Below are 27,418 nucleotides of genomic sequence, written 5' to 3' on the forward strand. Positions count from 1 at the left end.
TGTGTGTTTGAGCCGTGATCGCGATCTTTTAACGATTAATCGTGCAGCTCTAGTCCACATAAACTGTATTTTTAAAGTTGTTTTTCTTTTTAAAGTCGACATCAAGCAAAAGTTTTGATAGCCATATTGTGACGTATATCAGGGTTGCCAGGTTTGGGGGGTATTCAGGGGAAGCTTCTTCTATGAACAAGAAAGATTGTAGGGCAGGGCTTGATTTTGCTCGTTGGGAATTGATTTGATCGTTGGATCATTGTGGTTTGCTATTGGTTAATCTCATGTGAGTGACAGGTTGCCCCGCCCTCTGGTCAGTAAACACATCATCAGAGAAGAGAAGAGATGTCACTGAAAGAGGGAGGGGAAGTTATTTTGATTAAAGATTATGAGGGCACATGACTTTCAAAAAAATTATGTGATAAATAATTTATATTAAATCCTGCAAAATTCCATAAAACAACAAACAAGAATTGTCATTTTGATTTCATGGTGACTTTAAAAATAGCCAAATCTATTAAATATTTCATTTCCCCCATGGTAACTAGGATTTGTTTTCCCCCTAAACTAGGCCTCCAGTATATGACTGTATTTACCAATGGAAAGTTGTTGAGATGAAATTGGTACTAGAACAAGAATGTCATAAGATTTGAATATAATTTGCTCAGGCATGTCTATTGTTTAATAATCTGAACAGTTACTGTAATCATGGTATTCAAATACTTAGTTTTTGTTACTTCATGTTTATTCTTATTTGGTTATTGTCATAAGTGCATCTTGTGTTTATTCTACCAAATCTGTGTCTTGAACATTTTCCTTTTGAGGCACGGTCTTACTATGGTAATGTCTGCAGTTAATGAAGTAAAAGTAATGTGTAGTTTGCTGTGCTCTGCTCAAGTGCGTCAAAGGACTTGGCGGGAACTGTAAAACTTTATTTTGTGTTGTCTGGTTTTCTTTTTTATTTGTGTGTTGTCTGGCTGGTTCAGATGATCATTGAATGTCTTTATTGTGTGAGTTTTCAGTATTTATTTAAAGCAAAATAAAGTCTTTTAGAATCACACGTTCTGGTGCATGCACTCTCTTATACTGTCTGTACAGAGACCATTGGAAACTATATTTGTTTATCTTAATTTTGATTTTGTGTATATATCATGTGACGATTGCTGTATTTCCTAATTGTATGGTTCAAATCTGTTTAGTTATTGTCTTGGGAGAACATTTTAAAGGAAAATGCAATGAGATGTCTTCGACCAAAAATACATGGTGAATAAATCTTATTGTTGGGACTGATGTGTCTTTGTATTATGTCGTATTATGCATTAATCATTTAAAATCAAGATGAAATTAAAAGAAACATTCCTTAATACACATTCCTGGTCTTTATTGTGCACGATTCATTAGTGCACATTATTTCAAAATAATAAAAAATCATAATATTTTAGCGAAATATAATAACTTGCTTTTTCTCAGCTTACATCATCAAGCTCTCTCCTCCAATCACTTCTTGTAATAAGAGACGACGTTTCACAATTCAGTGACAGTCAATTCCAGATCAATTAAATTAAATTTTTTCTCATAGGATAACCTGCGAAAATGTCACATGGCAGAAGAAAATTGGTTTCTAAATATTAGTTTTGTTATGCTGACTAAATTATCTGCATGCCAAAGTTTGGAAGTAATTTATGTAAAAATTAACAATTACAAATAGTAGATCATTATATTAATTTACATATATTGCTTGTGTATTAATTATATATTTCATTCATATAAATATGTAAAAAGTAATAAATCGTTGTGAACACATTACAGAAAACATAAATATACTATAATCCTTAGAATCTTCTTATCCAAAACCTGTTCCGCCCACAATCCGTGTAGACCAATCAGAAACGAGGAGATGTGACGTATTGCACGGTTGTGTTCTAGAAGTTTGTATGCGTATTATCGACGCAATTCATATTCGGTCAATACAAAGTATCTTTGCTTGATTTATGCGTATCTTTTGTGGTCACAACATCTTATGCATAATTATTTAAGGCAATCTCGCCTGGGTATCCATCTTCCTCCCTGATTTGATCGATTATTTCCATGATTATTTCAGAGCGTGCGCAAACAGAGCTGCGCATTGATGATCCTCTTCATTGAACTTCATGTTGAAAACTGACGCCTACGGAAGTAGCTCCAGTAGCCCAACTGTCAACTGTCAGGTGTTCCTCGCGCTGGTCCCACTCTGTCTCTTCCAGCTATGGCGGCGTTCAGCACCTCATCCGGCAGACCCTACCACATCATCATCTTCGGCGCTTCGGGTTTCACGGGACAGTTTGTGGTGGAGGAGGTGGCCCGCACCGCATCCGAGGGTCCCAAAGGGAGTTTGAAATGGGCCGTAGCCGGCAGGAACAGAGCCAAGCTGGAGAAAGTTGTTGAGCAGGCCGCCGGAGTTCTCGGTGGGTGAAGCAAACTCTGTATTTGATTGAATTTAGTGAACTAATAAAACTCTTCAATATGCTTGAACCCTAGAAATCATCAGGTCTGCAAAAATACCACAGTGCTTAACTTAGTGTTACAATAATTGATAGCTCTGTAAAATCATTATGAATATGTATCTTTCAAACTGTTTCAGAAACTTTTTTGTCTGGTTAAATGTTGGATGAACTGTAACGTTACAGTAGGAACAGCTAACGTTACTATAAAAACTAGGGACTATGGTATTTTAGCCAAAACTTTGGTTATCATTGTAATTTTTCCAGTAACGTTAGATGTTGCAAGAGTCAAAGATAGGCTAACGTTAAGTTAACTGTTTATTTATTTTGAGCTGTGTATCCACTGATTTGTATTAATTGTACATTTACACAAAACTAGTTCTAATAATACTAGTAACGTTAGGCCTAACTTACTAGAACTAAATAAATAAATGGTAAGTAGAAATGGGAAAAAAAAAACTCCTTAACAAAACGATTGCAATGAGAAAAGCATCTAAAATAGCTACAATTAAAATAACTGAAATATAATAGAAAAATACAATAATACATAATACTATAATAGCATATAAATAATACTAAAATAACATTGCTCTATGACAATGGTTCTTAACTGAGGGGCGGTAAAACATTTCTCTTTTTCTTTTTACCCCATTGATATTTACTCATGTTTTGCATCTTTTTTTTAAAAATGTACAGGATTCTTGAGCAGATTGAGTTAGCGAGAATATATACAGTAGCAAATTCTGCATCTAAATTCTGTTATCCATTTAGCAGACAAGAGGAAACATTCTAGACTGTAAGCAAACTTGGCAAAGACGTCTAAGTGTTAGAAGGGTTGCAATGACCCAACTCTATTGGATTGGACTTGACTTTGACCCACATCGTGGCATTCGCCAGTGAACTGATTTTCTTAAATAGTTGATACTTTTCTGCTTTGACAAATAAATTCCTTCTTTTAGCTTGGAGAATGTCCATGCGTTTTGTTGGACAATAGGCTCTTTGGTCATGGGGGTCTTTTGAGATGGCTTAATTAATCCTGAACAGCTGATGGAAAATTATATTCCAATGACATATTCCATGCCTTTAATCATGCAGCTTTGAATGGATTGGCTCAAACAGAACATTTGCTCAGACTTATATTTAGATTTCACGAAGAATGAATGTAGGCTGACCGGACACTGAATAACGACACGGCTATTAAGGATTTTTTTATGGTCAAAGTTACTTTACAAACTGAATTATGTATAATACTGAATTTATCCTAGACTGATTTGCATCTATGCAGTATATTATATCATAAACATGAATAATTTATTGTCAATTTGCATTAAATATGACACGTAACCCAGCACTCTTTGCATAATTACAGTGCATGTCATGTTTAAAATGTTTGTTCTCAGGTAAGCCGGAGTTGAAGTCTGAGGTAGATGTCCTCGTCGCGGATGTCAGCGATCCCGACTCGTTGGCTGCCATGTGCAAACAGGGAGTCATTGTGCTCAGCTGTGTGGGGCCTGTAAGTACGCAGACTGTAGGACAGTAAGGACACACAATCACTTATCTATGGGCAGCATTATATATGATTGGTCGTCAAACATCGAGCTATTGATAAATTACTAATTGAATTTTAAGAGCCTCATGTTTACCCAGATTGCTACATCACACTGATAACTGATAACTCACCCATAGTGAGAGACTATATGTGGTTTTGCAATACTGTCCTTTAAAAAGAGATAAATACGTTTGTACATTGAACCTCAGATGATCTCCCTCAGTCTTCTTTACATACTGTACATTTGTCTAAAAATAGTTGTCTAAAAGAGTAAGGATTGTTTTGTTTTGTTTTCTCAGATATTTTTAGACAATAGTATTACATATTGCATAAAATAAATGTTCGTTTACACTACCATTCAAAAGTTTGGTGTCTGTAAGTCTCTTATGCTCACAAAGCATGCATCTATTTGATTAAAGGGCTGGTAAAATGCCCTTTTCACAAGATGTAAAATAAATCTCTGATGTCCCCAGAGTGTGTGTGTTAGTAGTCAGTATTATTTTTTATATATATATATTTATATATAATGTATGTATATAAAGATATACTGTATATATACTGATATTTACTTTTTTTTGTTTTCAGTATAGGTTTTTTGGTGAACCTGTGGTCAGAACTTGTGTGGAGAACGGAGCTCACTGCATTGATATCTCCGGAGAACCACAGGTGCTCTTCCTGACACTTTGTTCCTATTTCATTATTACATTGACAATAAATCCATAAACTTGCTTTGATCACAACAATATTAAACTAAGTCAAGCATCCACAACCCGCTTTACTTCCATAATGTGACGTATTCTTCAATGAAACACAATATGCAAAGAGAATAAGAGGGTTTGGTGGCTTCAGCTGAAAAAAGTCATTTTAATTTTTAAAATAATTTTCAGTTATTTTGATGAAAGATTATTAAGACATATTTTTGGTAATAACACGATGAATTGTAAGACCAAGGATGGGTATCAGGCAAACTGGGTCTATTTTGAAACAAAATTTAGCTTTGAGTGCAATCTCAAAATTCCGAGATCTGTATTTTCTGTAGTTCCTGGAGAGTATGCAGCTGAACTACCATGGCCAGGCTGCCGAAAAGGGCGTCTACATTGTGGGAAGCTGTGGTTTTGACTCCATTCCTGCAGACATGGGCGTCATTTACACCAGGGACCAGTTTAAAGGTATGTTTGTCATGTAATTGTGCATCATATTATGTTAAATTATATTATATTAAACTATAACAAATTGTATAATATTTTTAGTAATATTAATATGCTGTTGTTTTCATTACCAGGGACAATAACAGCTATTGAGAGCTTTTTGACTGCAAATGCAGGGCCTGAGGTGGGTGCTCTTAAGTTTTAAACTTAAAACATATTAAGAATTAAAGCTTTGAACATTGGAATAGTCCGTTTTTTTTAAAAAGGCCCTTGTGTTTAAGTCTCAGCTGAGCCACATTCTCGTGTGTCCGTAGGGAGGCAGCATCCATGATGGCACCTGGCAGTCGGCCATCTATGGCTTAGCTGACGGCCCCAAGTTGCGAAGCCTCAGGAAGAAGTTTAGTCACAAGCCTCTTCCTGTGGTGGGGGCAAAAATTAAAAGGAGGTGTGTACAACAGCAAGCAGACCCAGGCTGCAACATAGTGTCGGCCCGACACTGTTGCTTTCTACTAGGTCTGCTTGATTGTAATTTATATTATTTTCTTCCCCCCTTTCTCTCTGACCTTTACAATGAAACAGCCTGTAGTGTTTACGTCACTATACCTTTTATACATAATAGTATGTGCACTACCGTTCAAAAGTTTGGGATTGGTACAAAGTCTCTTTTGCTCATTGCTCTCCAAGGCTGCATTTGTTTGATCAAAAATACAGTTAAAATAGTGAATTATTACAATTTAAAATAACTCTTCTATTTTAATATGGTTTAAAATGTAATTTATTTCTGTGATAACGAAGCTAAATTTTCAGCAGCCATTAGTGTCACAGTCTTCAGTGTCACATGATTTTCAGTGTCATGATGAAACCATTTAATGTTATATAATTAGTTTTTCAGGATTTAGTTGAAATAGAAATCTTTTGTTACATTAGAAATGTCTTTACTGTCACTTTTGATTGATTTAATGCATCCTTTTCTGAATAAAACCTATTAATAATGAAAAAAAAATCTTACTGACCCCAAATTTTTTTATCGTAGTGTAAATGACCTGTTTATGGTTGGGTATCAGCACAATGTCGTTCATCAAACGGACACAAATGTCTGTTATCAACAAAAACATAATTTCTATCTCTACAGGGGTGCGCTGTTTTATAGTAATGAGGTACAGCAATATGCACTTCCCTTCATGGGTTCCGACCCATCAGTGGTGAAAAGGACCCAGCGTTACTTGCATGAAGAACTCCATGAGTCACCGGTAAGTTATAAAACTATTAAATATTGTTTTCATTAATTTAAATAAAGCTGAAATAAATAAATAACTTGAACAAAATGACTGCAACAAGATTAAAGAAATAATTCATATATTCATGTTTGATTTAAAATTACCTGCATTGCGAAATATATTGCAAGTTTTGTTTGTACTGACATATTTTTTACAGGTTCAGTATGGGGCGTATGTTGGTGTCGGCGGTATTTCCAACATTTTTAAGCTTGTCTTCGCTGGATTGATGTTCTGGTTCCTTGTAAAGTTCAGCTTTGGCAGAAATCTCCTTATTAAGGTAAAACATCATTTTGTGAAAGCCATATATTGCTGGAATATTGCATTTAATTTGATGACTACATTGCAGATCTTGTGTTTTCTAATCGATTATATACTTTGTCTGCAGTTTCCAGAGTTTTTCTCATTTGGCTACTTCTCCAAAGATGGTCCAACTAGAAAACAGGTTTTACACCCATATCTTCATCTAGTCTGTCAGCTAGAATCTTTATGATTGCATGGACCGCTTCATTTAAATGTGATGTCTTGCAGATGGAGGGCTCCTCTTTCCGTTTCGTCTTTTTTGGAGAGGGTTACACTGAAGATCAGGACCTCAGCGAGGGCAAACCCAACGGCAAGATCCGCACTGTGGTTAAAGGACCAGGTATGCATATTAACATCAGCCTCATATTAGTGTTCATGAAAAGCTGCATCTGTATATTTCTCATATCTTTTTTTGTGTTTGGTGTTTTCCAGAGGCAGGATATGTCACCACACCAATCGCTATGGTTCAAGCTGCCATTACCATGTTGAATGAATCCGATTCTCTCCCAAAAACGTGGGTTCCGCCAACTTATCCTGTCACTGTCATATATCTGCAAAACTAAACCTAAATAAGCAGTTGGTATTATTAAGTGTCACGTCCTGAATGTATGTTATTGGGTTTTCTCTTCACAGTGGCGGCGTGTACACTCCAGGAGCGACGTTCGCCAAGACCACCCTCATCGACCGCCTCAACAAACACGGCATTCAGTTTTCCGTCCTTTAAGTCCCTTCTTCCGAAGCACGTATTCACTTTCTTGCTTGAGCGTTGAGAAATCTTGTTGCTATTTGAAGCTTCCTCGGCTATCTTACAGTGTTGCTGTTTTCCGGTTTAGTGTACTGGCTTGCACACAGTAGACTGGGATGAGTTTACTAGCATGCACTCTGCTCAAATGGCTGAGAAATTTGAACTACAAGTGCGGCACAAATCCCTTCATTTTATCACACGTGTTTCAGTTTGAAATTTGTTCCAATGTTTTTTTTATCACTAACAGAAATGCTCATGCTCACAGATGACAGACATCTCTGAAAACATATTTAAAGCACACCCAGAGTTGAAAGAAAATATAGAAAAAGTTTTTGTTATATTGTCATGAGTTGTTATATTTGTGAATCCTATTACTAGAACAGGACCGTTAAACTAATACAAGAAATGAGAGAAAATAATATTTTAGAGACCAATGAATCTGTGAGTTGTCTGAAAGTTTGCAGAATGCTGTTCTGGCTTGTTTCTAACTAAATAAAATGCATATCAAATCGTATTTTGGGGTGGAAGTATTTAAGAGCCGTGTATGTATTTGAAAAGTAGTATGTAATAGTCAAAGCGGTGCGTTTTGGTTGTATGCACTTTGACAAATGCAGTGAGTTATCAGAGTATTCCCGTAGCCTACACAATTTTCACACAGTGCGTAAAGTGCATTCTGCATTTAGCTGTTTAAAAATAGTAGGTAGTGCCCCATTCTAAATGCACTTTTAAGACAAAATCAGAGCATGAATCATTAAAATTGCAAGCAAATATGTCTGTAGCACTTTGTCAACCCTTTAATCAACAAGAATCAGTTATATAAATGTACACTTTTATGCAGTATAATTGATTTAATAGGTGCATCAGGACCAAATCCCAGACTTTTCTCTCTTTCGACGTACAATGGCAGCCACATCTTGTTTCAGAGTGGTTACACACTGTTCCAGCTGTTCAGAAAAGTCCTTCAGAAGATAGGTATGCTCATCCACAAACAGTCTAAAACCCAACAGGTCTGCTTCTTCCTATGGAGACACAAACGCACCATGTATCGATGCTCTCAGCATTACAGTCAAAGCTTGTACACCCCAAAAGACTTTGCTGGTATCTGTATAAATTCTTTCGCATGAATGATTATGTTAAGCATCTGAGCAACGGAGGCTGATTGGCATAATTACACTGGGTTTGTGTCTGCGCAGCCGCTGAAGTTGCCCCCTAACAGAGGTCATGCTGTGGTAGAACACTTTTAAGGCTTTGGCAAATTCAGCATCACAGCTGGGCCTCAGACTGCCTCTTCGTTCCTGCCGACCGCGGTTATTCTCCACACCTGTGGGAGAATAAGTGTTATGAACTGAACAGGAGGCAATATGGTGACCCACTTGTAGAAAAGCTGAGCTGTTGTGTGAATACATTTGTGTTCTTGCACGTTTCATGCTTGTTATGTTAGTGATAATGTACATCCAGCCGGTTGTTATCTCAGAATAAACCCCCGACAGGGTGATGTTCGCGTCGGGGTCTTGCATCAGCCTGAAGGGGGTTTATTCTGAAATAACAACCGGCTGGATGTACATTATACCGCTTATTACACAGCTACTTGCCACATAAGTAAATAATTAGACACGGAATATTGATCTGAGTTGAAATATTTTATTAGGTCTTTAAACGCAAAGCTTCCGCGGAGAGAGCAGTTGCTAGCGCGGCAAGTTCAAACTAGACGGACATTTAGGAGATACGGTACACAGTCATAGCACTTATTACACAGCATTTCGCCTCATAAATAATTATGGAGATAAGAGATATTGATTTCAGATTTAACGGTTAAAATGTTTTACCTGTTTTTATCTTATAATCCAACAGTGTACAAAACAATAGTCACAAAATGGCAGCAGCTGCGTTTGTATGAAACAAGAGAGAGCGAGTCCACGATACTGGATGGCATAATTAAAGAACTGTACGCAAAATATTGATTGGAGTTTTAATATTTTATTAGCTCACCAAATACAAAACTTCCACAAAGAAAAAAGTTCCTAGCAAGCGTATAGCGCTGCTGACTTCAGTGACCCGAATGAGCCTGTGTTGTCGGTTTTCAGCAGTTGTTATCTGGGAATAACCGCTGGATGGCGCGATTGACCAATCAGAATCAAGTATTCCACAGAGCCATGTAATAATGTAGGTTGCTAGAGGTATTGGGTTCAGATCCCGGACGAGCCCCCAATTTGTGTTACACCCTGACCGAGATTCTACAATATCTTGACAGCATAATGTTAATAACTTATCAAAAGTACTCACCATTTCTGGCCGAGTTGAGTTGCTCTCTCAGACAGCTGTTTTCTTTCCTCAGTGCTGCGTTAACATTTCTCAGCTGTTCCATATCTTGATGAAAGGCTCGGAGAGATGAGCTGAGGTCAGAGCCTCTGGTTTCTGCAGTCTAAACAAACATAAATACACATCCATAAAATAATTCAGTTTCAGAGAATCCCAGCAATAACCCTGGCCTGGCTCATGCAAAACATTTAAACAATGCACATTTATTTGAAACACACACGGTCTGTTTATTTAAGGAATATACCGAGTGTTCTGATGCACTGATCTTGTCAATAATGATGTTGTCCTCTTGAGTCATCTTCACCCCATCCATACAGGAGACTAACTCAGAACATCCTTCTACAGACAGAAGCATGTTTATTGGAGAAGTTCAAGAATGCCTCAAAGGCAAATGGTTTGGTTTGATTCATGTTCCAGTTTCTACAGCGTCTTTGTGTTTTCACTTATCAAATGACTTTATTGTCAATCTTAACTCTTTTAAAAAATGTTGCCAGCCACCAAGAGTTTTTGGCTGAAAAAAACAAGTTTTTTTGTTTGTTGTTTTTTGTCAAAGACTACATCCAGATTGGATTCAGAACGATGATAAAAACTTCGATGGAGTAGATCAAGTCCATCAACACCCCTAATGCTTGCACATTCCTATAGCTAGTTCTGGGTCAACATTTCATTCAGTAATAAGGCTGTTTTGATTATTTGATTTAATCTTGATGATTGCGTTATTTTACATATGCGTATGATTACATGAAATTGCTTGTTTCTGCATCTTCCTCTCACGCGTTTTGATCAGGACATTGTGTACTCTTTCAGAAAATGATTAATAGCGCCCCCTACCGTATAACAGTGGAAAGCCGGAAAATTCCGTCAATGGCGGGAAGCGTTTCTCACAAAAAATTTTGCTTTAAGAGAAACGAAAACTCATATTAAGCAATGATGACCCATAAAATTCATCAAAATTTTAGGAAAATACATTTTTATAATGTTAAAATGTATTTTAAAAAATAATAAATGCAAATAAATTTGAAATCCCTAATCATCAAAGAATCCTTAAGTTTTTAAGTTTTCACAAAAATATTAAGCAGCACAAATAAGAATCTTTTTTTTTTTTTAGCACCAAACCAACATATTAGATTGATTTCTAAGGGATCATGTGACACTGAAGACTGGAGTAATGATGATGAATATTCAGCTTTGTCATCACAAGAATAAATTATATTTTAAAATATATAAAAAATAAAAAAAATGTATTTAAAACTAATAATATTTCACAAAATTACAGTTTCATTGTATTTTTTAATAAAATAAATGTAGCTTTGGAGAGAATAAGAGACTTCTTTCAAAAACATTAAAGGGATACTTCACCGATTAGCATTAAGCTTTGTATCAGTAGAAACCCGGTAGTATTTTCGAATGACCGTGCTTCCCTCCCTCATGTCCCCCTGAGACGAGTGATTTCTGTATTGTGTGTCTGGGGAAAAAAAACTCAGATGACGCAAAAATCGTCATTTAGCGTCATCTGAGGCTTTTTTGGCCAAAGGCTAGAGACTACAGCCAGTAGAAGGAGCTAGTTCTGCATGTTTTCAACCCGCCCATAGGGAGTGGGATCGAGTCAACTAGTAGCCTAGTTGTATCATTTCTTCCGATACTGCCCTCTGTAATCGGTAGGCGTGGCTTGGGAGTGGCCGCGCAGGGCAGTGAAGCAAGAGCATTATGGGAGTTGTTGTCTTTCATTCACATGAGCCAAAAATACATTTTCTGGCTTTTCTTAGTCTAGAAGGCACCAACTTCTAAAATAATTTTACATTTGTTCTACATAAATTACCCAATTTAAATACACATTAATATTTCCAGCGGTCAAATATCCCTTTAAATAAACCTCACCAACCCCAAACTCCTGAATGGTTGAGTGTAATATTATTCCTTGTATAATATTGAAGGCTTTTACCCTGCAGACCCCACAGCTCCAGCACCAGGGCATTGCTCTGCAGGTAGTTCAGCAGTTCCTGAGAGGTTCTCAAAGCAGTGAACTGGACTCTGTGGTCCATCAGCGGGTTCACATTGTGCCATATCGCTGGAGTGTAGAGGGGCTGCGGGCTGTCAAACACCCGAAATCTGTCAAGCAGTTCAAAAGTTCTTTCTTTAGCTCAAATAAAATGTCATTTCAAATCTCAACAGGAATGCAAATCATCAGATATGGCATTATTATTAACTAAAAAATAAAATAAAGCTAAAATCAAATAAAATATAAATTTTAGATGGAAAAACAAACCATTTTTTTTTAAATAAGCTTAAATTACTAACTGAAAAAATAATAAAGATATTTAGAAAACAACAACAAAAACTAATAAAAATTAGACTAAAATTTGTATAAAAACTACTTTAATGTATACAAATAAAAGCAACATAATAATAAACTAAGAGTAAATAAATAACTAAATAAATTCAGACATGTCATACACCACAGTGTTCATTATTGTGATTAGTGTACTAATGTCAAAAATAATCTGGTGATTAATTTTGGTAAAAAATCTTGGTTGATAATCAACACCTCACGAGAATTGCGGAACTTTTGATATGAACAAGTATTATTACTAATATAAAGCAAAAAAAAAAAGCTTTCATAAAATCCATACTAAGCAGTCTTACAAAGACACTTCATGAAGAGTTATTATATTATTAATATTCAGGAATATTATTGACCTGACTGCACTGACACTATTGGATGAGACCTCAGTTTAGCTGTATGATGACATCACTGTTTTCTGCAGAGCTGCTGAACTGAACTCATTTGATGTACTCTACGCAGTTATTGAACCGAAACGAATCAACACTAAACTGATTTCTACTAAATAATGACTGGTCACTATTGTCCTTTTAAAGCTGCTTTATATACGGCAGAATTGAATTCCATTTGCGTCACTGAATCCTTATTTTCCGGTTATCACTGTAAAGCTGCTTTGAAACGATCTGTATTGTATAAAGCGCTATATAAATAACTTACCCAATTTGCATGCCTCTGTTGCGAGCCTCTTTAACCCAGCGTAGGCCACAGCACTGATCCAAAACCAGCTGAAAGTCCAGCCGCTTCCCAAGCAGCTCTGACGGGTCAATGAGGATGTCATCTTCACCCAGCGGCCTACAAATGATCAATATCATAGCACTACCAATATTTCACTCATTTAATCAACATTCTCGTTTACATGTAGAAATGTTACCCACAATCCCATGGGGCTGCAGGGCACAAGCTGTGTCTGCAGTATGGCCTCCTCCGTTCCTTCGGGACCCACCACTTCCACCTGCTCCTCCAGAGGGATGCGGAACGCCAGGGACTGCAGCCACAGGTGAGCACTGCCCAGGTGCAGCGGCTCCAGAGGGTCCCAGAACGGATCTCTTTCCCTGGGAAGAGGAGCTCGGTCTGCCCCCTCTCCTCCTCCCACCTGCTGCTGGTACGCCTCTTCCATCAGAAACTTACGGTTGACAAATTTGGCTTTGGACCACATCCACACCTGAGAAGACATTGATTTCCAGGGGATTTTTTTATTTTTATGTATGCCATCCTTTTCATCTTAAATGATAAATAAATGCAATTAGAATAACAAGACACTTTAAGGCTGTCAGCCTGTCACCAATTGAAATCAGTATCAACAAAATCCAGATGTGGCACAGATGCTTCATCCATTTACACGGCTTGTTTAAAGGGATAGTTCACTATGTGTTAAAGGCACACTATGTAATTTTTCGCCACTAGAGGTCGCTTATTCAAAACAGACATAGCTTGATGATGCCGTAATTTTCGGCTCGAGAGCAGGGGAGCTTTTATTATTCCGCAGACGACCTCGTCTGCTTCTTCCGGTCATATATTTTGGGTAACAGTTTAGATACATTTGAGTGTTGAAAGTGTTATGTTAATGCTACTCTGAGCGTTCGCTACAATGCGGCTACTATGAGACAATTGTTACACACTGCTGGATCAATATTAGGTATGGTAAAACATTGCAGTAAATCACGAGATTTAAACAAAAAGACTGTGTTGAGCTGTATAACAATTTGTTTTCTGTCAATGAATGTATCCAAACAGTCGCTCATCCGTCTAATAAAACATAATATATTAAAGCGTCTTTGGTGTTTCCATCGAGGGTAATGCGGGCGTGATGTCATTGATAGGCGACGGTTAAAACTGCTTATTTCTCTGGATTTAAACATTTATTAGAAACATTTGGGATAATGTACGTACACAAATCAACAAAATATATAACATTGTTCTTGTGGTTTTTGGATATTTTAATCCAAAAATCGTACATATAGTGCCTTTAATGCAGCTTAGAGATGCCATAAATGCATTTACACTGCAGTAACAATTGCATAACATTATGAGATTAATGTTTTAAATAGACAATGTACTGAATATAAAACCATTAAATACTGTAAAAAATGAAATGATACTTTATGAAAATAAAACCGCCCATAGGTGGCTCATAGTAAAGGTAATAGCCCCATAGTCACTTTTGTTAATGTGCGAGTCATTTATTTTTTCATTTAATGGATTCTTTAAAAAAAAAACTAATCCATTCAGGAATGAAGCAAGTGACGTCTTTATGACTGGGCCATTGAATCATTGACCGATTCATTCGAAAATGCTTAATCATTCAGGAACAAAATATCACTGTGTTGATCGGAGAGGCAACAGTTCTGCTGTCGATACTGACATTATTGTGTCTAAAATGTACGTCACTTAATATTAACTTAAACAAAGCTATTTTTAATTTATTTATTAATTATATACCACTACATAAAGTATAAAATAGTGATGATGAAGAGGACAAAATAGCATCTGGCTCAAGGCTGCGCCGGCAGTCGGACATGGTATTTCAAAACTGGACTGCCCGACCTTTTTGTGCATGTTGTGAGATAACATAACATAAAAGCCCTTGTGATTCTGCAATTGCATTAGTGTCTTATTCAATTACACCAGTCCATGTTTTCAAAAACATCTAATTCCATCTAGCAAAACCACATCACCTGACATCTGCGTCAAACACTGGTTGGCAGTCAGATATCTGTACATCTGTAAACTGAGAAAGAGACGCTATTTCCTGCTATTTTGATGCCCACTTTTTTTTTCACTACTTTTAAGTGTTGTGCATTTCCAAAAATCAAAGGAGCTTCTTATCCGTAATTGATTTAAATTCCCACAGAATCATAATTCTCACCTGTTTGCTCTCTACAGATGTCACTCTCACAGCAATGTCCTTCTCCAGGTCATGACCCTTAGAGTCTGTCATTGCCAGATTCTTGATTTCCAGTTTGAATTCAACTCCCTGAAAAGATCAAGATGTAAAGGTGCACTGCATTATTTTTAGCTTTTGCTACAGTATGACAGCCTTATAGAGGCTTGTTTTCAGTTAACTCCACCATTGTAAACAATAACCAAGTTAGGTATCAGGAACCAGAGTGATAAAGTAAGTAGCATTTGACTGGCACAAATCAATTTTTCAAAAGGACTATTGTTTTTTTGTTATGGTTTAAACTTCACTGTAGTGAATCTTTGAACTCCATTTCATACTAAGAGGCATTTTCCAGCTACTGTTTGTCAAAAATGAATGGATATACTTTACATGGTTGCAAGTTTAGTAACTGTACTCACCTTCTTTAACTCTTTACTCATTTGATTAGCTTCTGTCACCATGGGCATCAGCTTTATATAGTCATAGAACACAGGCAGTAGACTGGGGTCGGGCTGGTGTGGCCCTGCAAGTGATGTTATTGTTAACTAAAACTATTAAAATCATTTTCCTTCATAAAATAATAATAATGTTGCCTTGGCGTTTAAACTGAAATAAGTTGAAGTTTCTATAATTACTAAAACCAAAACTGAAATAAAAATGAATAAAAACATTTTTAAAGCACACAGAATGACTGAAACATTAAAATGAAAATATAAAAACAAAATCAAATTATTAATTAAGTAAAAAGTATTTGATGACAGGCCGTTGAATTTTTTGAAAATAGGGCACACCGGAGGTGGTAATGCGGCCACGACGAGAAGCGGAGTTTGGTAATTCTAATGTGATTTTAGAGCAATTAATGGGGGCTTGAGCCATTGATAGCGCACTAATGTAGTTATTAATGCAGTTTGAGAGAGAGAGAGAGAGAGAGAGAGAGAGAGAGAGAGAGAGAGAGAGATTAAGCGTGTGCAAATTACCTCAGTCTCTCAACAGTGTTTGGCACCAGCGTCTACTAATAGCGAAAATGCATGTTTCTCTGCTTCAAAAACAGCGCCGTTATTACCTCGCTAGTGAGAAATGCCATGTAGCTTTTAAGTTGCTAAACTATTTTACTGATAAATTCATCAGAGGAGCGCTGACAACACGTTTCTGTGTGTGTCCGTACTGTATGTGTCCATTTGAGTGGACAGAGAGAGCGGGAGAAAGAGGGTATGTGCTTACAGTACCAAAACTTGTTGCAAAAAATATGGAAATACTTTGTTGTTTCTATCCTATTGTTTACTATATTTATTTGCTTGTTCGGGATCATTGTGGGTTTTGGTTCTTTTTCTGTTTTAGTCTGTAAGGACCTTTGAAATAAGTGCTATGGGCGAAGTGATATGGAACTGTAATGCGGTCAAGACCTGCCTGGAACTACTTTAGCCGTGTGTATCCTTAGAATGTTTGTCAACCAATCAGATTCAAATATTCAACAGCCCCACAGTATAGTATATAAATAATACTACGATAACACTGGATGCGTCTAAATTAAACCAAACCTAAAGATATCTACAAAAAAAAGACATTTCAATCGATTTAAATCCAAAGCCCACACATACGATGGCCCTGATCTTCACACAGAGACTGAATGTGGAAGCCCTCGGCCTCTGCCAGCTCAGACTGGAAGTAATCATAGTCATAGCGACTCCAGTCCTCTCCTGAGCGCTCCGATGGGAAGCCAATGAACAGGTAAGTGCTGTTCGAACCCAGGACAAGTCGATCCTTCATCAGCACAGAACAAAGGTAGGTTAACAATAAGCCAAAACTCAACTTGGTAATTCAAAGTTGATTAAAAATCACCATTCTGATTCATATTTGAAAATGCACAGCATGATGAATTTCTTTATGATTAATGTACATATAGAAAATAATACAGATAATTAAACACACCAAATGCTGCAGCTCTATCCTTTTAGATACCGGTACTCCGTTCACAATGACCTTTGACCCGGACACAGGAGTAATTGAAACTCTCCTTTGCTGGTTTGAGAAGACAGCATGTTTCTCCTGAATGCTGAAATCAGGAAATCCAAATTCACATTTTTTAATGAACGTTTAATATACATCATTGATGTTTATTATGGGGTGCATTTCTTATTGGGACGCGATATTCATCTTTCTCATGCTTGACTTACCCTAGACCCCTGATAGAAAGCACTCTGGGAGAGTTGTCTGCCAGACCAATATCCCATTCACCTTCTCATAGAAAGATATAAATTACATATTGCATTTAGGTAATATATATATGATATAACTGGTCTGATGTCACTATTGTAAGACAAACTCACCTTCCTGTATGAATAGCTTCACCACACCAGAAAGCTGGGCATCCTCATTGATGTTCATTATGTACGGATGCATCTGCATCATCCTTCGTTCCTAAAACGGGAAGATTTTTGAGAGATTGGTGTTTAAATAAGGGGAAAGGATTTGTGATTGCTGGGGGAGAATTGCCCATAACGGTGTTGTTATTTTTAACTGAAACTATTCAAGATTGTTGTTAATTGAAATAATGCTGAAATAAAATAAAATATTAATATTAGAATATTAATGATTAAGCATTTTCAAATGAATTGGGTGAGTCAATGATTCAATGACCCAATCATAAAGAGAGTCACTTGCGTCGTTCCTAAATTAATTTAGAAAATGAATGAAAAAAAATGCTATTTTGAATCAGTTTAATGAAGGAATCAATGATGCACTTGTTAAGACAGTGACTTGTCGCCACCAAAAGCTGGTTTTAGTTTCTATTTTTTATTCAAGTATAATACATTTTTCTCCACTATTTCATGTTTCTATAGTCAGTATATTTTATATTTAAAACATTAATTGTATAACGTTTTACATTCAATTGCAGTGTAAATGCATTCATGGCATCTCTGAGCTGCTTTAAACAGTCTGTGTAAATACATCTAAATGCCACTTCAGAATATAAGAATATAAAATGTAAAAAACTTAAACGAAAATTAGAAATGATGCCTTGGCAACTATCTAAAATAATACAAGTCGACGAACTAAAATGGAAATAAATGTAAATTAAAGCGAAATAGACACTAAATAGAAATAGAAAAATAACAAAATTACTACAACTTAAACTAAAAAGAAAATACAAACTAGTAATAAATTCTAAAATTCTGTAAATAATACTAAAAATAAGTCACTTTGGATAAAAATAATAATCTAATGGCTCATTATTTACTCATTCCAGCAGGCTCACTACTGCTGTCAGGATTCCTGTCTTGTGTTCCCCTTGTCTTCTTTGGACTTTTATGTTATTTCCTGTTTTGCGTCATGTTTTGTAGTCCTTTGTAGTTTTTCATGTTGATTAGTCTCCCCAGGTGTATCTTGTCCCTCTGTATGATGTGTGTGTGTGTGTGTGTGTGTGTGTGTGTGTGTGTGTGTGTGTGTGTGTGTGTGTGTGTGTGTGTGTGTGTGTGTGTGTGTGTGTGTGTGTGTGTGTGTGTGTGTGTGTGTGTGTGTGTGTGTGTGTGTGCGTGCGTGTGTGCGTGCGTGCGTATACCCCTTTTGTTTTACTTGTTACTTTGTCAGTTGTTGTACATATAATGGTTGCTTCTGGTTCTCTACCTTTCTTCCTTGAGTTCTTTATCTGTTCAATGTGTTAATTTATTAAAAACCCTGCATTTAGATCCACGCTTTCGCCTGGTTTCTCCAGCTCATTACAATATCAACTGATCTACTGCATTTAAGTGATGCTTATATAGTACCTAAAACATTTTGGAGTGTCAGAATGAAATGCATATCTATAGGTCATAAAAGCATGTCAACATTTCAGTGGTGAATTAATTAGCGCCTGATGAAAGAATAGTATAACTATTTAGTTTAAACAGTGAATTCTCTGAAATCATGTACCAATACTGGTTTTAGAGACCAACTTTAGACATAAATCAATATGTATTGTGTATATTTTCTATGGAGAAAGTAATTTTGGAGGACACTGACAATTGTTCCGGCATTTCTGTGAGAAACTCGTAAATGTTTTAAATCCTAAGTCACGCACACCATGTAAAAGAGCATCTTTGTGTACCTGTGTTATAGTTGCATACTGAGTCTCCCAGTCTTTTAAGGCCTCTTGGAGATGCTGTTCCCACAATGTCTGAATGGCCCGAATCTGCAGTTCATTATGAGTCAACAATCGCCGCAGCTCCTCTACAACAGACAACACTTTTAATTAGATGTAATGTACTCGCATTTAAAATGTCCTTGTATTTCTACCACCTTACATACTCGTCTCATCATCCGCTTTACGGCCCTCTTGGCCCAGTCGGCTTAGTCTCATAAGTAGTTTTGCATTTTCTGCCTTGAGTTCCTTCACCAGCCGTTCTGTGGGACTCTCATTCACCACGGCTTTATTCTGGATCCGCTTGGCCCTGAAAAGAGGAAACTAACATAAATACAGTGGTAATTCTGACTGTCTATACTTCAGCAGGCCGTTTAAGTTAACCAGTACAGCAATGACTAAATGTATGTAACTTTTTATTTGAGAACCCACCTCTCTGCATATCGAAGAGTAGAAAGAGACTCTTCATAGCAAATATCTGCTGGACTTAAGGTTGCAATCTGTGAACGAGGACAAGAAACACATCAATGCAAATTCTTTAATTCTAAAACATCACAACGACATTGTTCTAGTTAAGTTTGCCTCAACCATTAAATTGAGAAAACTATGGGCAGAGTTACTTACCATGACGGTTCGACTGTTACCACCAAGAGCAGACTGCAGTAGTTTGGTGAGGACAGAGTCTCTATAAGGGATGTGAACTACTTTCTTCCCAAGAGCCGTGTCTGCGAGAGCACTTTATAGACAGACAAAACAATTAACGACAGTTTACTTTAACAATTAAACGACAAACGACAGTGGCCCCAAAATGTATTCTGTACATATGCCACACTTAAAAGTTATAAGCAAAATTAACCCCGACCCCTTATTATACGGCTAATCAATAAATACCAGTAAATAAATATGTGGGCATGACATGTTGACTTAAAATGTCATTATTTTATAGTCTCACAGTATATAATTAGCTTCAGGTAAGTACAAAATAGTCCATTATAATGTACAAAACAATCGACCTAGCAACAAGATGAACACTGCAACAATATTACAGTAATATTAGTAATACAATCCTAAAGGTCATTTTCACCACAATCAATATCAGAGATATAAGAATGCATACAGTCAAACCAAAATTTATTCAGACACCTACGACATTTCTCACATGATCAGTTTATTCGCTATAGTTTAGATAACTGTAATAAAATATGACAAGAACTGTTAGACTGTCTCACAAATGAATTAGGTTGAATATCTAGATAATACCAATTTAGGTCAACCAATTACCAAGCAATGCTTCATTTTGTTCAGTCTGTGTTGTAATAAGATTGCATTAGCAATTAAAGAAAAAACACTTAAGCAAAATATGGTCAGGTCAAAGTGTCTGAATAATATTTGGTCCCAAATGTTTATATTTTACTGGTAGTCCACTGTATGAAGACTTTTTGGGTATATGATATGTCAAAGTTTACTTTATTTTGCTATCCTCACTTAAATTAACTATAGTGTCCTGCACCCACTAGTTATAAAAAATATTTTTATAATTATATCTGGTGTCTGAATCATTTTTGGTTTGACTGTACCGGTATATATGCTCACCAGCCACTTTATTAGGTACACCCAGCTAGTACCGGGTTGGACCCCCTTTTACCTTCAGAACTGCCTTGATTCGTCATGGCATATATTCAACTAGATTCTGGAAACATTCCTCATTCCTTTGGTCCATATTGACATGATAGCATCCGTGATGTAAATCTCCCTTTCGGCACATCCCAAAGGTGCTCAATTGGATTGAGATCTGGTGACTGTGGAGGGCATTTGAGTTTAGTGAACTCATTGTCATGTTCAAGAAACCAGTGTGAGATGATTTGAGCTTTGTGACCTGTTGCGTTACCCTGCTTTAAGTAGCCATAAAAATATTGGTACACTGTGGTCATAAAGGGATGGACATGGTCAGCAACAGTACTCCGGTAGGCTGTGGCATATAAACAATGCTCATTTGGTATTAAGGGACCCAAAGTGTGCCAAGAAAACATCCCTGACACCATTACACCACCATCAGCCTGAACTGTTGATACAAGGCAAGATGGATCCATGCTGGATTTACGTTGTTTACATCAAATTCAGACCCTACCATCTGAATGTTGCAGCAGAAAGAGAGACTCATCACACCAGGCAACATTTTCCCAATCTTCTAATGTTTAATTTTGGTGAGCCCGTACAATTGTAGCCTCAGTTTCCTGATCTTAGCTGACAGGAGTGGCACCGGTGTGATCTTCTGCTGCTGTAGCTCATCTGCTTCAAGGTTGGACGTGTTGTGAGTTCAGAGATACTCTTCTGCACCATAGTTGTAACAAGTATTAGTAGAGTTACTGTTGCCTTTCTATCAACTCGAACCAGTCTGGCCATTCTCCTCTGACATCTGGCATCAACAAGACATTTTCACCCACAGTACTGCCGCTCGCTGGATATTCCTCTTTTTTAGGCCATTCTCTGTAAACCCTAAAGATGGTTGCGCATGAAAGTCCCAATATATCAGCAGTTTATGAAATACTCAACTGTATGAAATACAGTTCAAAAGGTGTACCTAATAAAGTGGCCGGTGAGTGTATATACACACACTATAGGTTCTATAGTATGCATCTGCTGACCTGATGACATTTCCAAGTGTAGTTAAACTGAGATTGATGGCAGTGCCCTCTTTAAGCCTGTCGGCCTCTGACCCTGATGACCTTTGTCTCTCACTACCAGCCAAGTCCACTAGGTAAACGTTGGACTGCTTGGTGATGCACTCCTTTGAGAAGATCTACAAGGACAGTGAGCATACAAGTAAAGAATCTGTGAGAAAAAAACACTGCAGATCATCTAGAATATGAGGCCCCGTTTACACTTGTCATTAAAACGCAGCCTATATCTGAATTTTGTCCACAAATACATTGAAATGACAGATCGGATCTCTGCTCCACGATTGCAGAAGTCTTTTTTTTTAAGAAACTCTAGCATTTCACTTATAATCAATGAATTAATATCAGTTCAGCAGGAGCTCACATACTGAGCAGTGTTGTTTTAGTATCTTTGAGATACTATTATAGTTTATATATATATATACAGTATATTTAATTCGTTTTTAGTTTGGTATTTTCCATTTTAATTTTATTTATTTATTTTTAGTAATTTTGGTGGGTGTTGTTTTGTCATTTTTATTAGTTACTATTACTATTACTAAGTCAAACTAAATGGAAAATGTTTCTTTGGCAACTATATTTGATCTAGATTCTATTTTAGTTTAGTTCACTTTTTTTTCAAGTAACAAACATTTCTTATGGTTTTAGATAGGGCTGTGAAACGATTAATCACGATTAATCACATCCAAAATAAAAGTTTGTGTTTACATAATAAATGTGTGTGTACTGTGTAGAATTATTTTATATATATAAACACACACATGCTTGTATATATTTAAGAAATATTTGCATGTATATACTGTATATAGATTTATATATAATTTATATTATATATAAATATTATATATATAATTAACACATTTTTCTTAAATATATACATGCATGTAAGTGTATTTATAGATACAGAACACATTTATTATGTAAACACAAACTTTTATTTTGGATGCGATTAATCACGATTAATCATTTCACAGCCTTAGTTTTAGATAACCTATACCTTTGCAACTTATAAATAAACAGTTGTGTAATCGACACTCGACACGGTTAGTTAATTGCAGTTATATTTTTACTTAATTATTTTACTACATTTAATAATAATAATAATAATAATTCATCACATTTATATAGCGCTTTTCTGGACACTCAAAGCGCTTTACATACAAGGGGGGAATCTCCTCAACCACCACCAATGTGCAGCATCCACCTGGATGATGCGACGGCAGCCATATTGCGCCAGAACGCCCACCACACACTAGCTTACTGGTGGAGAGGAGACAGAGTGATGAAGCCAATTAGTATATATAGGAGGATAATTAGGAGGCCATGATGGACAGAGGCCACTGGGCAAATTTGGCCAGGATGCCGGGGTTACACCCCAACTCTTTCGAAAGACATCCTGGGATTTTTAATGACCACAGAGAGTCAGGACCTCGGTTTAACGTCTCATCCGAAGGACGGCGCTCTTTGTCAGTATAGTGTCCCCGTCACTACACTGGGGCGTTAGGACCCACACAGACCACAGGGTGAGCGCCCCCTGCTGGCCTCACTAACACCTCTTCCAGCAGCAACCTGGTTTTCTCAGGAGGTCTCCCATACAAGTACTAACCAGGCTCAGCCCTGCTTAGCTTCAGTGGGAAACCAGTCTTGGGCTACAGGGTGATATGGCTGCTGACCCATTTTAAATATTGCGCGGGGAAAACAGATCCGATCTGTTATATGGATACAGAAGCTACTTAACTTGGACGAATGTAAACATGCTATGTTCTGATTGGGTGAACGCATGTTAATGCCAAGTGTAAACAATGCTAGTAACTCGGCAGAAAGGCCACCTGTTTGAGCTGGACGATGATGAGCATGTGCGAGCGACTGCTGTTGGCGTTCATGTGTGTGGCTGCAGTGGTGCGCGTGCGTGTTCCCTGCTCCATCAGCTGCTCCACCTGGACTGCACTGTCGCAGGGCACACGCTTTAGCCCCTCCACGTAGAAACCCCTCTGTTGGTCCTCTCTCACCCGCAGGCCACCCGCAGATCGGCTGATCTTCGATAGCAGGTCTACAACCTGAGCAGAGTTTGAAGTGCCACTCAAGTCATGTAAAACATCACTATAAACATCAGGACGTCCTCATTTAGCAGACGGTTTCATCCAAGACACACTTACTACAAATAAATTGGGGACTGGACCATAAACATGAATTAATTTGTTTCAGATAAGGGTGAATTCTTACCTGTTCATTGTAGATTTCCAACATGCTGAAAAATACCTGTAGTTGGTTAAAAAAAAGAAGCATTTTAAGGTTAAAAGTAATGGTATCTTTGTATGTATTACATTTTTTAGGGGCACCTATTGTAATCGTTAGTGTTCTTCTTCTGCGGAAGTCTATGGCAGCCAATAGAACCATATGGTAAAACAAGTTGTGAAATTTGGCACACAGATAGAGGACAATCTGAACATGAGTCTCTAACTCAATCTCTCCAGCACCGCCAACTGTCCAGATTTGCACTAACATTTAAATTTTATTAACATTTTCTGTCACAAAAAACTTTACGCCATTTTGAATTTTTCGGAAAAAAATACTTTTTTCATGAAAATCAAACCAGATCATCTTCAGACCGTGTCGACAAAAAACGTGGAATTCAAGTTGATTAGTAAAACTGTTGTAAAATAACTTGCGAACTAAATTCTACAAAAAGCATGCCAAAGTGAAGAGACTATTTCTCCGAAATGCTTAACAGTACTCAGACCAAACTTTGCTTGTGTTATGACAACCATGACCTGAGAGTACCTGCACAGTTTTGGTACAGTGCCACCTAGTGGTAAGGAGATATGAAAAATGGCTTATATTTGCTTATTACTTCTGAACAGTGTGGCCAAGATTCGGTGCAGCATACTGTCGAACAATACACAGTTTTCCCAGTTTTGAATTTTTCCCTAAAAAGCTACACTATATTGCCAAAAGTACACCCCTCCAAATCATTGAATTCATGTGTTCCAATCACTTCCATGGCCACATGTGCATCAAATTAAGCACCTAGGCATGCAGACAGCTTCTACAAACATTTGCAAAAGAATAGGTCGCTCTCAGGAGCTCAAGCGTGGTACAGTGACAGGTTGTCACCTGTGCAGTCCATTTTTGAAATTTCCTCACTACTAAATATTCCACGGTTAACTGTTAGTGGTATAATAACAAAGTGGAAGCAAATGGGAACAATTACAACTCAGCCACGAAGTGGTAGGCCACGTAAAATCACAGAGCGGGGTCAGCGCATGCTGAAGCACAAAGTGTATAGTGTCAAAGTGTAGCAGTCAATAGCTACAGACCTCCAAACTTCGTGTGGCCTTCAGATTATCTCAAGAACAATGCAGAGAGCTGCATGGTGGAATGGGTTTCCAAGGCCGAGCAGCTGCATCCAAGCCTTACATCACCAGGTGTAATCCAAAGCGTCGGATGCAGTGATGTAAAGCAAGCCGCGACTAGACTCTAGAGCAGTGGATACGTGTTCTCTGGAGTGACAAATCACACTTCTCTGTCTGGCAATCCGATTGTTTGTGCCAAGTGTAAAGTTTGGTGAAGGGGGGATTATTGTGCGGGGTTGTTTTTCAGGGGTTGGCTAGCTTGGCCCCTTAGGAACTCTTAATGATTCAGCATACCAAGACATTTTGGACAATTTCATGCTCCCAACTTTATGGGAACAGTTTGATGATGGCCCCTTCCTGTTCCAACATGACTGCGCACCAGTGCACAAAAGCAAAGTCCATAAAGACATGGATGATCAAGTTTGGTGTGGAGAAACTTGACTGGCCTGCACAGAGTCCTGACCTCAACCCGATAGAACACCTTTGGGATGAATAAGAGCGGAGACTGCGAGTCAGGCCTTCTCGTCTAACATCAGTGCCTGACCTCACAAATGCGCTTCTAGAAGAATGGTCAAAAATTCCCATTAACACACTTCTAAAACTTCTGGAAAGCCTTCCCAGAAGAGTTGAAGCTGTTATAGCTGCAAAGGGTGGGCCAACTTCATATTAAACCCTATGGATTAAGAATGAGATGTCATTAAAGGTTATGTGCATGTAAAGGCATATGTCCCAAAACTTTTGGCAATATAGTGCATATTTTATGAACACATTGGCGTATCGTTACGAAACGGACCAAGGGCAAAAAATTGTACATTGTAGCATTTTTCAGCCGTTTTGGTTAATTTACACACCACACTGATTGCTCTGGTCCGAATTAGTTGACGAGTTGGTGAAACAAACCAAAATCCAGTCAATTTATAAAAATTTATCCTTCTAGTTACATTTGTCTTCAGCATGTTTTTTTTTAAATTAATTCAAAATTGTATTAAACCAAAAAGAAATGGAGAACAAACTTTTACAAAGCATTGCATTATTTAGCATGACTCAAAATGAATCATCTTGAATATGACTGACAAACCTGACACTGCCTGCTGTCTTGTGTGCTCCTGATAGACTGAAATAGTCTCTCGCAGAGGGTGGGTATGAGGCCTTTGTTAGAACCATAACCGACCATGGAGTAACTCTTCCCAGAGCCAGTCTGCCCATATGCCAGTAATGTGGCATTGTAGCCCTGCAGTGCATTATCCAGAATGCCTTGGCCCAAATCCAGAAACACACTTGTCTGTAAATGACCAAAGGGGACAGAAGGATTGAATCAAATAGAAACTTTGTTTGTTCAGCTGTTACCAGTTAAGCACATTGCACATTTTGCATTATTGCAAACATGCCCAAAGATGCATCCTCTTTTGCAAGGCGAGATACCATCTATAAAACCTGATGTTACCTGGTCTGCATAGCGCCCACCTGCCTCCTCAGGTACAAACAGACCATCTTTGTTTCTACTGAAGCCGCTATGGGACCAGTAAGTGTAGTCGAAAGTGAAGGTGCGGCTGTTCTGCGGGTTACGAGGGTCCTGAATACTGATGTTGTTCGAGGTCATTGAGATCACACAGCGACTGCCTGCATCCCGCTCTCTCTGTATAACCAAGAAAAAGCTTCAATTTTGAAAGGCTTCAAAGTCCCAATGCTGTTCTTCCATCTCAAATAGACAACCTGTTAACTTGGACAACCAAATTAACCTTAAAATGCATTCATGCACACCTTATTATATACCTTTGCAGTATTTGAGATGAACTGGCTGTACTAACCTTATTGAAAGGCCTGACTCTGACTGCCACTTTCACACAGTCCTTGCTGGCCATTTCGATTCCCCTCACCCTCATGCTCACGTGGATACTTCGGGCCCCAGAAAACACAGAACGATTGTCAGAGCAACAGGATGAAACCTGAGCACTTCGTTACGCTCACTTTCTACCAGGGCCCAGCAAGATGAATAATACAGTACCCATAGTTTCTGTAAAGATCACTTTCACACTGTCTCCACGCTCTAAACATGGAAGTAAACCTTAGGATGAAGGGCTCTTTGGCCATGTCTCTTTTAGGGCACTTTAGCTACTAGATGAACAGTTTCTTGGCCTATTATTCAACAGCTGTTTGTATAATTGCTGGTTAAAAGTGGTGATAGCTAGCAATTTCTTGTATTGCTTATACTTAGGGTTGACTTGGGCCAGGAAAGAGC

At 37.6% G+C, this 27,418-nt stretch overlaps 2 protein-coding genes across 3 annotated transcripts; one reads left to right on the top strand and one right to left on the bottom strand.

The window, feature by feature from the left end:
- The first annotated feature begins 1,863 nt into the window (after positions 1-1,863).
- On the top strand, positions 1,864-8,004 carry LOC307009034 (saccharopine dehydrogenase-like oxidoreductase). 2 transcript variants are annotated; one of them, XM_079632416.1, is made up of 13 exons: positions 1,866-1,919; positions 2,093-2,435; positions 3,872-3,984; positions 4,606-4,686; positions 5,060-5,189; positions 5,303-5,352; positions 5,483-5,613; positions 6,301-6,418; positions 6,603-6,722; positions 6,831-6,887; positions 6,974-7,085; positions 7,178-7,259; positions 7,379-8,004. In XM_079632416.1, the coding sequence occupies exons 2-13, from the start codon at positions 2,237-2,239 to the stop codon at positions 7,467-7,469; spliced, it is 1,284 nt and encodes a 427-aa protein (XP_079488542.1). In that variant the 5' UTR covers positions 1,866-1,919; positions 2,093-2,236; the 3' UTR covers positions 7,470-8,004. The 2 variants fall into 2 exon arrangements, with proteins under 2 accessions (XP_079488541.1, XP_079488542.1); XM_079632415.1 differs by having other exon boundaries at positions 1,864-2,435.
- A 209-nt stretch (positions 8,005-8,213) lies between these two features.
- On the bottom strand, positions 8,214-27,071 carry kif28 (kinesin family member 28). Its single transcript, XM_079632419.1, has 23 exons — positions 26,988-27,071; positions 26,624-26,815; positions 26,258-26,461; positions 24,050-24,085; positions 23,656-23,883; positions 21,794-21,948; positions 19,773-19,884; positions 19,581-19,648; positions 19,316-19,458; positions 19,116-19,237; positions 17,359-17,449; positions 17,206-17,266; positions 16,961-17,084; positions 16,630-16,792; positions 15,451-15,554; positions 15,017-15,124; positions 13,026-13,312; positions 12,808-12,942; positions 11,752-11,918; positions 10,054-10,148; positions 9,774-9,912; positions 8,663-8,811; positions 8,214-8,509 (listed from the first exon to the last, which is right to left on the bottom strand). Exons 1-23 carry the CDS (start codon positions 27,060-27,062, stop codon positions 8,351-8,353), a joined length of 3,117 nt encoding a protein of 1,038 aa, XP_079488545.1. The 5' UTR covers positions 27,063-27,071; the 3' UTR covers positions 8,214-8,350.
- Between the last annotated feature and the right edge of the window lie 347 nt (positions 27,072-27,418).

This window comes from Phoxinus phoxinus (assembly GCF_949152265.1).
Source record: "Phoxinus phoxinus genome assembly, chromosome: 13".
Classification (NCBI taxonomy): Eukaryota; Metazoa; Chordata; class Actinopteri; order Cypriniformes; family Leuciscidae; genus Phoxinus; species Phoxinus phoxinus.